General features: G+C 41.2%; 1 protein-coding gene across 2 annotated transcripts in view; it reads left to right on the top strand.

Moving 5' to 3' along the window:
* The window catches only part of TGFB2 (transforming growth factor beta 2), a 79,246-nt gene extending 66,154 nt beyond the window's left edge, over nucleotides 1-13,092 (top strand). For both annotated transcript variants that reach the window (XM_021698409.2, XM_044916305.1), the window contains 5 exons: nucleotides 5,697-5,829; nucleotides 5,952-6,062; nucleotides 7,582-7,759; nucleotides 8,974-9,127; nucleotides 12,146-13,092. In XM_021698409.2, the coding sequence (XP_021554084.1) occupies nucleotides 5,697-5,829; nucleotides 5,952-6,062; nucleotides 7,582-7,759; nucleotides 8,974-9,127; nucleotides 12,146-12,304 (735 nt within the window). In that variant the 3' untranslated portion in view covers nucleotides 12,305-13,092. The remainder of the gene's footprint in view (nucleotides 1-5,696; nucleotides 5,830-5,951; nucleotides 6,063-7,581; nucleotides 7,760-8,973; nucleotides 9,128-12,145) is intronic.
* Nucleotides 13,093-13,482: the final 390 nt, after the last annotated feature.

The following is a 13,482-nucleotide window of genomic DNA, read 5'->3' as shown; positions in this document are numbered from 1 at the left end:
GCTAAGTGAGGGGCAGCTAAATTTCATTTCACAAAAGAAGCTCTCCTTTCTAATTCAATCAGAAACAGTTGTTCATCTGTTAAAGAAAAAAGTCAAAGCAGGGGATTATAGAAACAGGAGAGAGTGAGTGAGAGAGGGAAATAAGTATTTTAACTTAAAACATATATATGTATATGCGTATGCAGATGCAAAGACACACACACACACACACACACACACACAAACAAACACTTTACATGCTGAGTGTTTTATAAAAGGCCAAGGACTTTTCTATGGCTCTGACTACTGCCAATCCATGTCGTATTTTTTGCATGAACCACATCCATATGCATCATCTACAATTTCTAGTTTTTCATTTCTTTGAAGAAGAAAGAAATTTGAGGACAATTGTTGAGCAACCCGAGTGGAGGATCCTTCTAGGGCTGTTTGTTTGTTTTTTAAGTTATTTATTTATTTATTTATTTATTTATTTATTTATTTAATTTAGAGAGTGAGCAGGGGGAGGAGCAGAGGGAGAGGGAGAGAGAGAACCCCAAGCAGACTCCACGCTGAGCGTGGAACATGATGTGGAGCTCGATCTCATGACCCTGAGATCACGACCTGAGCCAAAATCAAGAGTTGCACACTTAAACCAACTGAGCCACCGAGGCACCCCGGGATACTTCTAGGTTTTTTTTTTTTTTTTTTTTAAGATTTTATTTATTTGACAGAGACACAGTAAGAGAGGGAATACAAGCAGGGGGAGTGGGAGAGGGAGAAGCAGGCTTCCCACGGAGCAGGGAGCCCGATGTGGGGCTCGATCCCAGGACCCTGGGATCATGACCTGAGCCGACGCTTAACGACTGAGCCACCCAGGCGCCCCTCCTTCTAGGTTTTTATCATATTATTCCTTTTGTTATTTCTTCTATAGCTGTCTCTCTGACATCTGAAATTAGAAAAAGAGTTTGGTGTGGTAAAATATACATAAATTTAGGGGCGCCTGGGTGGCTCAGTTGGTTAAGCGACTGCCTTCGGCTCAGGTCATGATCCTGGAGTCCCGGGATCGAGTCCCGCATCGGGCTCCCTGCTCAGCAGGGAGTCTGCTTCTCACTCTGACCCTCCCCCTTCTCATGTGCTTGCTCTCTCTCATTCTCTCTCTCTCAAATAAATAAATAAAATCTTTAAAAAAAATAAAAATAAAAATAAAAATAAATAAAATATACATAAATTTAACCTTTTAACCACTTTTTAAGTATATAATTCAGTGGCATTAAGTACATTTACAATGTCATACAACCACTACCACTCACTATTTCCAGAAATTTCCCATCATCCCAAACAGAAACTCTGCACCCATTAAATAGTAACTCCCCATTTTCCTTACCCACCACCCCTAGTGACTTCTATTCTGCTTTCTATCTCTATGAATTTGCCTATTCTAGGTGCCTCATGGAAGTGAAATCATATATTATTTGTCCTTTGGTGTCTGGCTTAGTTCACTTAGCATGATGTTTTCAAAATTCATCCATATTGTAATGTGTCAGAATTTCGTTCATTTTTATGGCTAAATAGTAATCTGTTATGTGTATACAGTACATTTTATTTATATTGTTTGTATATCTATTGATGAACACTTGGGTTGTTTTCACTTTTCAGCTATTGTGAGTAATGTTGCTATGAACATTGGGGTGCAAGTATCTGTTTGAGTCCCTGCTTTCAGTTCTTTTGGTTATATACCTAGGAGTGGAATCACTGAATCAAATGGTAACTCTATGTTTACCTTTTTGAGGAACCACCAAACTGTTTTGTTTTTTTTTTTTAAGTGTTTTTAAAGCAACTTGTCTGTACTGAAGACTTTGCAAAGCATTCAACTTGGTTTTCACAAAAGCAACAGCTCTCTTAAATATTGGGCCTGCATTTCATTATTTCTAGACCATTTGATTCCCCTGGATAATTACAATATCAAGTCCAGCTAGCATACACAGGTTTAGAAACATATACAGTTGGGGCACCTGGGTGGCTCAGTTGGTTAAGCAACTGCCTTCGGCTCAGGTCATGATCCTGGAGTCCCGGGATCGGGTCCCGCATCGGGCTCCCTGCTCGGCAGGGAGCCTGCTTCTCCCTCTGACCCTTCCCCCTCTCATGTGCTCTCTGTCTCTCTCATTCTCTGTCTCAAATAAATAAATAAAATCTTTAAAAAAAAAAAAAAAGAAACATATACAGTTGATATTTGCTAAGCATACAACTCAACGGCTAAGACCAGAAGTTCTCAAAACATACTAGAGAGTAGTTTTCCAGCAATGAACCCCAGCATAAACCAATATATATTACAGAACAAATGGAGAATACCGGTTAATCTGGAAGCCAGTTAAGAGAGCTTCTAGTATTCAACTAAACTATCTTTGTCATGATACGATGTGTAGAGGAATTTAGAAGCAACTCTGATTCTGGAAAAAAACAGCTGCATATCCATGACTGTTCATGTTCAATACACTTGTTGGGAGACTGGAGAAAAATGACAGCAAAGGTTAAAATGGAGTGGGAAGCTGACTGACTGTATAAACTCTTGAATTTGAGGAAGTCCTAATCGATAATAGCAGTGGGTTGATTTTCTTCCCTTCCAGTTTAATTTTGTGTGGATGATAAATGGAAGATAAACAGGGAATAGGGAGGTTGTGCCTATTCTTAGAAAGAAGATACCTTTCAAGTTAAGATTTCAGGCTTTGAGATGTGATTAGAAGGTTTTCTAGGCAGTTCTGAGACAACACCACGAAGCTGTAGGAGGAGTACTTTTATAGAGCATCATTCATCCTAGTTAGTGACTCAAGTGATTAAAGGTTTGGGAAATTGCCCCTCTAAATATGGGCTAAAGGAACAGGGTTTATTTAGCTTAGAGAGAGAGAGCGGGCATGCTGAGGGGGACTTAATAATAGTCTCCAAGAATATGAGGGATAGTCTATGAGTGATGGAAAGCAGCTGTTTCCTGTTTCCACTGAGGACTTGGTAATAAAGAATGGAGTTCAATTGCAACAAGTGAGTTTAAGAATTCCTTGGCCATAAAGTTTGAGACAGCAAACCCACAAGACCAAAGCCACCTCTCTATTTCAGAATTGTGCAACTAACTAGCTGTCGTTCTTGGGTGGTTTAAATGGGCTTGTTCTTGAAATAGCAAAAAGACATAGAGGACCTATCAGTCAGGTGAGAATATGAAGTTGTCCACTGTTAGAACCTACTGGTGTTTTGTGGCTGAGGAAGCACTCATTAGAAGATGAGATTTAAGAAATAAAAAAGTTTCAGAATCTTTTTGCTCCCTTTTGGTCTGCTTTTAAAGCAGGATCATCTAAATTTACCCCTTCTCTCTGAGGTGAAAAATTTCCATGGATTTGCTGGTATGTGCTTTTTCTGCCCATTTGGTCAATACAGTCATTAAAAAAAATTGTGTCTTCAGTGATACTTATATCAGAGATAGATATCATAGACATTTGATATATATACATATATATATATAATATGTAATTAATACAACAATGAAAACAATGTTTTGTTCTAGACATTGTGTCTAAGTGTTAGGGGTAAGAAGATGAATAAGACATACACTGTGCTGATTAGGAGCAAAGCAAATATAAAAGCATTATGAAATAATGCATCAATATAGGAGGTACACTAGGGGAAAAAATTTAAAATCAGAAAAATGCATTCTGGATTTGCTACCAATTTTTAAGCAGCGAGGCAGATGGAACTGCCCGAAAACTTCTCAACCATTGTTTTATAATTTTTATCCTAGGTTAGGTTAATTATACCATTTATTATGAATTGGATACCTGGTGTCTTATTTGTCCAACTGGGAGTGTTTTCAAGGCAAGGTTTTATTTCCCGAGGATTGGGCTGCTGTGAACCTGTACCTTTAAAGTTACAGGTTTATGTTAGCATTAACTGTGTATACATTCCACAAGTTATATTTCCATCTTGTACCAACATTTATTTTATTCTTATTTAAAAATCTTTACTTCTATCACTGAGTGGTTTTTGGTTACCTGGAAGGGGTAAGGATGAACTGTGATTCAAATCTGACCCCCATAACTCTTTGGTCTTCAAAATCCAGCACTGAAGTGGGGAAATTAGGGGTTTGCTTTGAATCCTCTCTCCCTATGTGTTCACCACGAGGCACTGAGTGAGTTACTGAACCTCTCCGAGACTCTACTTTACAGGAATGTTTTGAGGATGAAATGAAATGAAATAATGTGTGCCAAACCCAGAGCCCAGTGCACCCAGCCCTCAAGCCGTGTTTACTTGCTTCCTTTAATTCACCAAGAACATCTCTCCCCTGTGGTAGAATCATGATTGCCTCTAGCTTGTCTTCACTTAGTGGGGTGTGTTGACCCTCAGGGGCAAGACCAGGAGAGTGGGTTTTGTCTAAAATTCATTGAGGGCCCCCCAAAGTTCCATTGTGAGAATCTCTTTCCTTTCCTAAACTTACTTCATCCAGAAAAAACGTCTACCCTAATGCCAAATATTTTAGGAAGCATTTGTTGCTAAATTATCTGAACGAGTCATGTACGCACATGGAAGAAAAGTCCTTTTAAAATCAGCAGGAAGATCACGCATTTTTGTTTTGCAGGGTTGAAAGAAGAGTAAGTAAGGCTTCTAGATATTCAGGCATTAACAGACACTGATTAAATGGAGTGCTGTGCCTGGGAATGGCGTCAAATTGAAGACGTGATCACTGCCCTGGGGAAGCGTAGGCACTTGTTGGAAAGACCAGCCCACATGTATGAAACGAGCCCAGAATAGTTAGACTCAATGTCGGGAAGGGCAGTATAAGCCCCTGAGTACTGAGGGAAGGCAAGATACAGGTTTGGGTAGGGATTTAATAGAGCTCTAGGAGACTGGAAATCTTGGTTTGACTGGCTCATAAAACACTCTCATTTAAAGACAGGCAGAATTTTTAAAAACCACCTGAAGTGTTCACTTCCTATAGAAACCCAAGAACCTACTACAGTTGCTCTTCACATATTTGAACTAAATGAATCCTTCTAAAGTCTCAGTGTTCAAGCTGATTGGCTTTCAGAGTCTCACTCACACTGTGCCAGACTGCTCCTGCCCCAATTCACTCTTTGTCTGCGGGATATGGAATATCTTTATCAATCATAACAAGTCACATGGAGAGTAAAAACCCCAGCTAGAGACTTACCTCAAAAGCTGAAGCGTGCCACATATTGTAATGTGGGTGGATTTAGGAACCAGGGTTGGGACATTTTTCTCTCTATTAGAAGGAGATTTATAAGTCAGGACCTTTAGAGGGTGAGCATGGGTCCTCTGGACTGGCCCACTCCTCCTGTCCCTCCCCACCGCCCAGCTCCCCAAATTAAAAAGCAGAACAACAAAACCATTAACTTAATAGCATAGAATTTATGGCTGAAATCTTACAAAGCTTATGTCAGCAAAGTAAAATAATTACTGTCACTTTCTCTTAGACATTTGGCTTCATGGTTCCTGTCACCTTTATCATAACACACAGCCGACTTGGTAGCTCTGTTTTTCATGGCACATGGCCTGGTGCTATGCTTTTATGCACACGCGCCGTGGGATGACAGTACATGGGTGCACCAGAGTGGAGCTAAGTTTAGATAATGAATTGGAATACTGTTAATGGTTTTGGGTTAGTCATGCTGACCTTAGGCCAGCTGAGCTTGCTCCCTCTCTCTCTCCTTCTCCAGATTCTCAAATCCAAAGATTTAACGTCTCCGACCCAGCGCTACATTGACAGCAAAGTCGTCAAGACGAGAGCAGAAGGCGAATGGCTTTCCTTTGACGTGACTGACGCCGTCCATGAATGGCTCCACCATAAAGGTTACAGCCGCCCTCTGTCCTCCTCCTTAGATGCTCAGTGACCCCACGTTACTGTAAGTTGATTGCAGATTTAAGGGTATTGTCACACATCCAAATGACCTCCTTGACTTAATGTTTTCCAGACAGAAACCTGGGATTTAAAATAAGTTTACACTGTCCCTGCTGCACCTTTGTACCATCTAATAATTACATCATTCCCAATAAAAGTGAAGAGCTAGAAGCAAGATTTGCAGGTAACTGAAACTTGGTCATACGAGGTGGGGGAGGGAGGGGTCTATATTCATAATCTCATGGGGGATGAAGTCTGTTTGCATGTGAGAATGGGATTGTTGGGTGAGGCTTGGGAGTTGTAATTGTTTGGGTAAAGATAAGGTTGGAGAAAGATATATGAAGGCAGAAGGGATTGGGACCAAGCAGTTGGTTCCCTGTTTACGCTGCTCCTTGCCCAGTGATGACTTGGCAGTACTAACTGACTGATTCATCAACTTTCCAAACTATTAGTCAGGTAAGCCCTTTATTCTTCATTCAAGCAAGCCAACTTTCCAGCTATGCTGATATTATAGCAGAAGATAGTATACAATCAAGGACACCCATTGATAATGCCCCAGGTGCAATGTCAGGAGGCCTACAACCATATTTCACTTGGGAAGCCCCTCATACCATAGCCTCCTTACCTCACTTTCCATGTATCAGAACACTCCACCGTTTCTAGCTGGTGCCCGGTATTGCCAGTGGCTGCCTGATCAGACTTTTGGAATAATTTATAAAGACATAACGAGGCTTTAGTTGTTCCCTGTTCCTGCTCACCTCTTAGTGATTGGCCAAAGGTCAAGGAGAATGAGGAGATGCCAAGGGTTGGAGTTGCTTCCCTTATTAGCTCACCAGTTCGACGATGAGAGGTAAAGAGGGATGTCTGCCGTGTGCTCGTGCCCACAGCGGCTCCACACCAGCACGCCAGGGAGCTGATTCCCCCCCCCCCCCCCCCCCCCACCTACCACCACCCAGGACCAAGGCTACGGTGGCCCTTGCTCATGGAAAAATATTCCCGGAGGTCTAGAGATTTATTTCAGTCTCTAACCTAGCCATGATTCTCTAGAGTGTGGAGATTAAGTGCTTAAACTGGCAGTCTCTTGAGCATGCTTTGGGGAGCTCAAGTTTCTAAATCTCAGATGGAATCAGGAAAGTGTTGAGGATGCCATAAAATAAATGAAAAAGCCCTTTCTTCACAGCTTCCCCAAATAGCATTAAGTAAGGGTGGCTTCTGTTTCCCTTGAACCTAATTCACTGCAATTTCGTGTAAGTCTCAGGTTGTGTTCATGAGGAAAGTCTTTTGAGTTTAGGAGTCTGAGGAAGAGAGTGAACTGGCAGGGACCAGGCACGTTCTTTCGCTGTGCCTTCAGTCGCTGAGGGGCTGAACACAGCCTGACCTGAGGGTTGACTAAAATAAACTACCTAGGTTGCCCTTGGACTATGGTCAAAGGCTTCTTCTGTAGTGACCTTCATAACCAACAAGCCCTGCCTTGGACACTGAACCACCTCCTGCCAAGAGCCTCAGTGAGAAGTGTCCATTGTCACCTGCGATTGTCTCCTCGTGCCATATCTATTTCCGTGGGGAGTGGCGGTAGCCAGCTGATGATGCTGTTGTGAGGTCATCACGGCTGTTTGTGACAAGATACAAAGGAAAAAAGAATGGCTGGTTATATTTGATGAAGGTAAAGCTAAATGTTTGTTACCCAAATGCATTTTTTCAAGGTATTGATGGCACCTCCACATATACCAGTGGTGATCAGAAAACTATAAAGTCCACTAGGAAAAAAAACAGTGGGAAGACCCCACATCTCCTGCTAATGTTGTTGCCCTCCTACAGACTTGAGTCACAACAGTCCAACCGGCGGAAGAAGCGTGCTTTGGATGCAGCCTATTGTTTTAGGTAAAGGAAATAAAAATAAAACAAAGTAATTACGTCTGTTAACTCTTAACACTGCCTTTGCCTTTTCTTACAAATTGACCTAAACTCCACTTGTTGCTTAAGGCCAGGTGTGGGACAGGAGAGCCAGCATACCTCCTAACAGCATTCTTCCCAGAGGCTTTAACCAGTTTTTCTGCGCGGTAGTCCTCAACACCTTGCAGTGCACCAAGTGTGAAGTCAGAAAATTAGTCCCCTGATGTTTTTTTCCCAAATCCCTCTGAAGTCCTCTGGGGCCGAAGAAGAAAATGAGCTCCCTGCTCCCCAGAGCAAGTATAAGGTTACTTGAAGTGTGTGATGGCGGATCCTTAATTGGAAAGACTCACCATCTGTGTGAAGCCCTCACCGCCCCCCCCACACACAGTAGAGTGCCCATGGCCATGCCCTTTTTCACAGAGATGGGAGAAATAGAAGAAGAATGCTATTTATTGTGTCATTAGCTACAGAATCTGAGAGAAGTGAAGGCAACACAAATTTATTTCCCACTCCTGAAAGAGTTCATGGAGGGGAGAGTATGAGTGTTCTCCTGTGGTTTCTTACCAAGCCTCATAAGAGGAAAGTTCTTTCTTTATTTTGAGAGCTATGGGGCAGTAAGGGGTTCTCACTGATAAAGTGCTCAAAGAGCTCATGAGTAAAAAGGGCTTTTTTTGCTCGCCAGAGTCAGTGGTTGCACGAAGCGAGGTTCCATGTGTCTTGATCTCTGGCTCATTCCCGGGTCTAGGGACAGGAGATGAAATAATGGATTCATTCTCAAAGGAAAACGCCTTAGATGGTTCTTTGAAAATAGCTGTTGTACTCCATTCATTTTATATTTGAAAGGGCAATCAAGGCTGACTGGCAAAACTGCCCAGTGTTGGTTGGCAAGGGGGGATTGGTCTCTTCCGCCACCTCTCTGCTTCTATTTAGTCATTCAAGAGAAAGGTTTGACTTTCAAGGTCACAGCCACAGGACTTGGGGTTTAGGATTCATAAGGGAAAGTAGTCCAGCAGGTCACCATGACATTCCATCGTGAAAGTCGTCTGAGATTACTATAAAACCATTCAAACCTGGCCCATGATACTTGCTCATTAGATGCTGTTTGCCTGAGTGAAGGAGTCATTTTTCTGACTTGGAATGAGGCGTGGGGGGTGGGGGTGGGAAATCGGCTGTAAAAGCTCCACCACTCTTTCTTCTAACAGAAATGTGCAGGATAATTGCTGCCTACGTCCACTTTACATTGATTTCAAGAGGGATCTTGGGTGGAAATGGATACATGAACCTAAAGGGTACAATGCCAACTTCTGTGCTGGAGCGTGCCCATATTTATGGAGTTCAGACACTCAGCATAGTAGGGTAAGTATTTGGCTCCATCTCTTCTATTTTGGGATCTCTAACGTGTACCTGCCAATAACATGTCCAGTGAATTCTAATTAGCCTGGTGCCCGTTCATCATCACACATGAATGGGTACTGGAGAAATCCTTTTGAATGGGGAGGTCAAGAATGTAGGGGGTAGGTGAAATCAGAAGTAACACCGTTCAGTTTGAAAAGTAGGTTTTACCTTCCCAATTCAATGATAAGCAACCAGAAGACAGTTTTGTTCATTATTTCCTTTATTTTATATTGTAAGCGATTAGTAGCTATAAAAAATCTTTTGGAATCAAAATATCCCTTGGGGTCATATACAGCTTGGATGTGAAGGGACCCAGGTCCCCATCTAAAGAAGGAGCCATCATCATCTACATCAAGGACTGTCATAGAGGAAAAAACTTTGAGGACCTCAGTGGATGCTTTGGCATAGTGACTCACTAGTATATGGCAATTAAAAAGTCATTTGACTTCTCTAAACCTCAATACCTCAATTTTTTATCAGTAGAAAGAATGTTTATGTTAAAAATGATCTTTAAAATAACGATGCCAAGCTCAAGAGTAGATATGAAGAGCAAACAGATGAAATAAGAGAAAATGATTTGAAAATTAGTATCTCCACGTCTTTTTTTAATATACCCAAAGTACACAAGAATCTAAATATTTTGTCACGTTACTTCAGTGAGGTTAGAAGGCTAATTCAGAGGACCAGTCCTAGATGGGAGGCCATGGGTTAGTAGCCCAGATCAGCAAAGACCTTTTCTATGTAATAATGATGCTTGTCCTAATGCGTTTTCCTGGTACCTCATAATGTAGGGTTTTAGAGATGGAAAGGACTTCATAAATTATCTTGTCCAAACATTTAACTTTACTTAAAGAAATTGGGGTCTAGATCGTGTAGGTGACTTGCCCAGGATCAAACAGTTGGTGACAAACCAAAACTTGGAACGCAGGCTTCCTTGTTTTATAACCAAGGCCTCCGTTTGCTCTGTCTTACTGAGTCTAATTCCTGAAATGTGGCTACACATTGAGGTTATGCCTCTGTAAATCTCCTTATTAAAGAGGCATTAGAAAAATTGCCTTCATTGCAGGGTAGGAAAATGGACCTGCTGCCAAAAGGATCACATAATGCACTCGGTTCAAGTCAAGAGTTTGGGGGTTATCAATTATTTTAGACAATCTGTAGTATAAAATTCCTCTTTAATTCGTATGAAAAATCACGTGTTAGTAGAACATGAAGTCTGTTTATATATAAATGCCTACATATGCTAGGCTTTAAGTTGACAAATAGGATTCTCCTTCCTTCAGCTGTTTTCCCAACTCCCCTGTAGATTTTGGCACTCCCGGCTGACCATGTGCTTGGCCATGTGAGGAAAACTTGCTCATGCCTGTCCCTTTGTCTGAGCTCTCTGGCCAGGCTGTTTCAACTGGGCTGTGGCAACAGTAGCTATAATGTGGGCAAGGTCCCAGTGCCAAGTAGAAATATAATTCCCCTCCCTGATACACAGAGGGAGTGTGTGAAGGCTGAGACCATGCTTGTTTTTCAAGGAGAGAGGAAGAATAACTGTCATGGTCACAAATATGTGGTTTGGACAGTTACCCAAGAAGCCAGAGGTAGCTTAATAAAGTAGTCAGTGTTGCTGCACTGAACAGATCTTCTGTCTTCGGCTGAAAAAATCGCAGTGAATCTCGAGGAAAAGGTCACTTGCTGTTTGACTAACACATTAATGGCATCCTTGGAAATGTCTCTTTATCATCACTGGGGAACCTACATAATTCCATTGGTAAAAGTCCCATCCCCCTCGGATATAAAACGGAGATAAGGGTATGGGACTAACTCTAGAACTTTCGCTTCATTCCACTGTGGGACTGGCTAAAGCCCTCCAACTTAGACACTACCATTTACCACATGGAATCTAATGGAGGGTTGATTATTATTACTCTCGTGGTTAATTATTATTACTCTTAAGCAAAATGTAAGAAAGTGAGTAATTAAAAAGAGAGCTTGCTTTTAGTGTCATTCTTTTTTTTTTTTTTAAAGATTTTTATTTATTTATTTTTGAGAGAGAGAGTGTGTGTGCGAGAGAGCACGAGCAGGGGGCTGGGGCAGAGGGAGAAGCAGACTCCCCGGGAGCCGATGAGGGACTCGATCCCAGGACGCTGGGATCATGACCTGAGCCGAAGGCGGACGCTTAACCCACTGAGCCACCCAGGCGCCCTAGTGTCATTCTTAATTAACTCTTAACTGCTTAATGTTTTATCGTATTTATGAAACAATAAGAAATGAAAAGACTCGTGTCTTTTTTCTTTTAAGCGAAAATGTAGGTGACATTAAATGGGCCCACAAAGATACAGCACAGAGAGGTTTCACGTGCAGACAGGTGTTTTTTTCTATACCTAAGGGTAGATTGAAGCTCTGATGGGAGTTGTAGAAGTGATTCTTCTACTCCTCCGTGTATTTGCTTCTTCACGGAGGACAACAGTCTCATATTGCATTATTTGGGCTATGAGGTCAAAACAAAGTCCATAGAGTCTCTGAGCTTACTAGAACCTCTAACCTAGGTGGGAATTGGAAATAGACACTCGGTTACAAGGAAGTGTAGACAGCAGAGCAAATACTAAGAGGACCAAGTTTTTCAAGGGCCTGGCAAGCGTGTGCAGCAAGGCAGTGATCAAAGTCCAGAATTATTGGGGAAATTGTAAACTTTGTTGAATGAGCGATTTTGTGCAATCTGAGCTTTTACAAAATCATTTGTTTACGATGCAGGAGGAAAGGATTCTGTAGGAAAATGATGAATTCAGTGATTACTAGGAACACATATCAAGTTGGCCATAATTGGGGGTTAAGAGAAGGAAATTGTAAACCAAAACTCGTTTAAATTGTCTCCTGAGTGCTGACGGATAAGGTAACACTATGGCTCTATGGAATGGTTCTTTTTAAAGTAATTGCCCTCCCCCCCCCTTTTTTCCCCTATGTTCTCTTTCCTCTCCTATGTCCTTTCAGGTTCTCAGCCTATATAATACCATAAATCCAGAAGCATCTGCTTCTCCTTGCTGCGTGTCCCAGGATTTAGAACCGCTAACCATTCTCTACTACATCGGCAAAACACCCAAGATTGAACAACTCTCTAATATGATCGTAAAGTCTTGCAAATGCAGCTAAGATTCTTGGAAAAGTGGCAAGACGATAATCCCATGGTGGAGGATCAGGAGGAGGACAACGACGAGAACAATGACAATGTTTGTAACAAGAAAGCATAAGAGAGCCTTGCTTCAACAGTGTTAAAAATTTTCGAAAAAAGCGGTACTAGTTCAAACACTTTGGAAGTCTGTGTTCTGTTTGTTAAAACTGGCTTCTGAAACAAAACAAAACAAAACAAATTGAAGGCTTTATTCTACATTTCACCTACTCTGTAAGTGAGAGAGACAAGAAGCGAAACCTTTTTTTTTTTTTAAGAAAAAAATAAACACTGGAAGAATTTGTTAGTGTTAATTATGTGAAAGGAAAAAACAAACAAACAGGAAAATCCCATTAAGTGGAGTTGCTGTACATACCGTTCCTATCCCATGCCTCACTTGATTTTTCTGTATTGCTATGCAATAGGCACCCTTCCCATTCTTACCTTTAGAGTTAACAGTGAGTTATTTATTGTGTGTTACTATATAATGAACATTTCATTGCCCTTGGAAAATAAAACAGGTGTATTAAGTGGAGACCAAATACTTTGCCAGGAACTCATGGATGGCTTAAGGAACTTGAACTCAAACGAGCCAGAAAAAAAAGAGGTCATATTAACGGGATGAAAAACCAAGCGAGTTATTATATGACCAAGCAAGTCTGCAGTAAGATAAAGACCCTGAAAACACATGCTATGTGCCGACTGCCCAAGGAAGCTTCTTGTAAGGTTCAAAACTGAAAAGCCTGTTAATAAAGGAAACTTTCAGTCAGAATAAGTCTGTAAGATTTTTTTTTTCTTTTTAATTGTAAATGGCTCTTTGTCAGTTTAGTAAACCAGTGACATGTTGAAATGTTTTGATACGTACCGGTCCAACTTCAGACCTTAAAGTATTGCCGTGTATTTTTGCTATAGGTTTTTCTTCGTTTCCGTATATGTAACCATACCTACATTCTTATAATAGATGGGGAGAAAAGCCAGTGTAATTGGAAACACACCTGCAGATCTCTTTTGCAAACTATTAAATCAGAACGTTAACTACTTTACATGTAATGTGTAAATTTTTACCATATTTTTAATGTTCTGTAATAATGTCAACTACGATTATTTCGATTGGACTTAAATTGGGGCTCTTTTTAATGATCACTCAGACCTGTGTGTTTCC

The sequence above is a fragment of the Neomonachus schauinslandi genome, chromosome 6 (genome assembly GCF_002201575.2).
Source record: "Neomonachus schauinslandi chromosome 6, ASM220157v2, whole genome shotgun sequence".
Lineage (NCBI taxonomy): Eukaryota > Metazoa > Chordata > Mammalia > Carnivora > Phocidae > Neomonachus > Neomonachus schauinslandi.
This window is presented reverse-complemented; position numbering and strand designations above follow the sequence as displayed.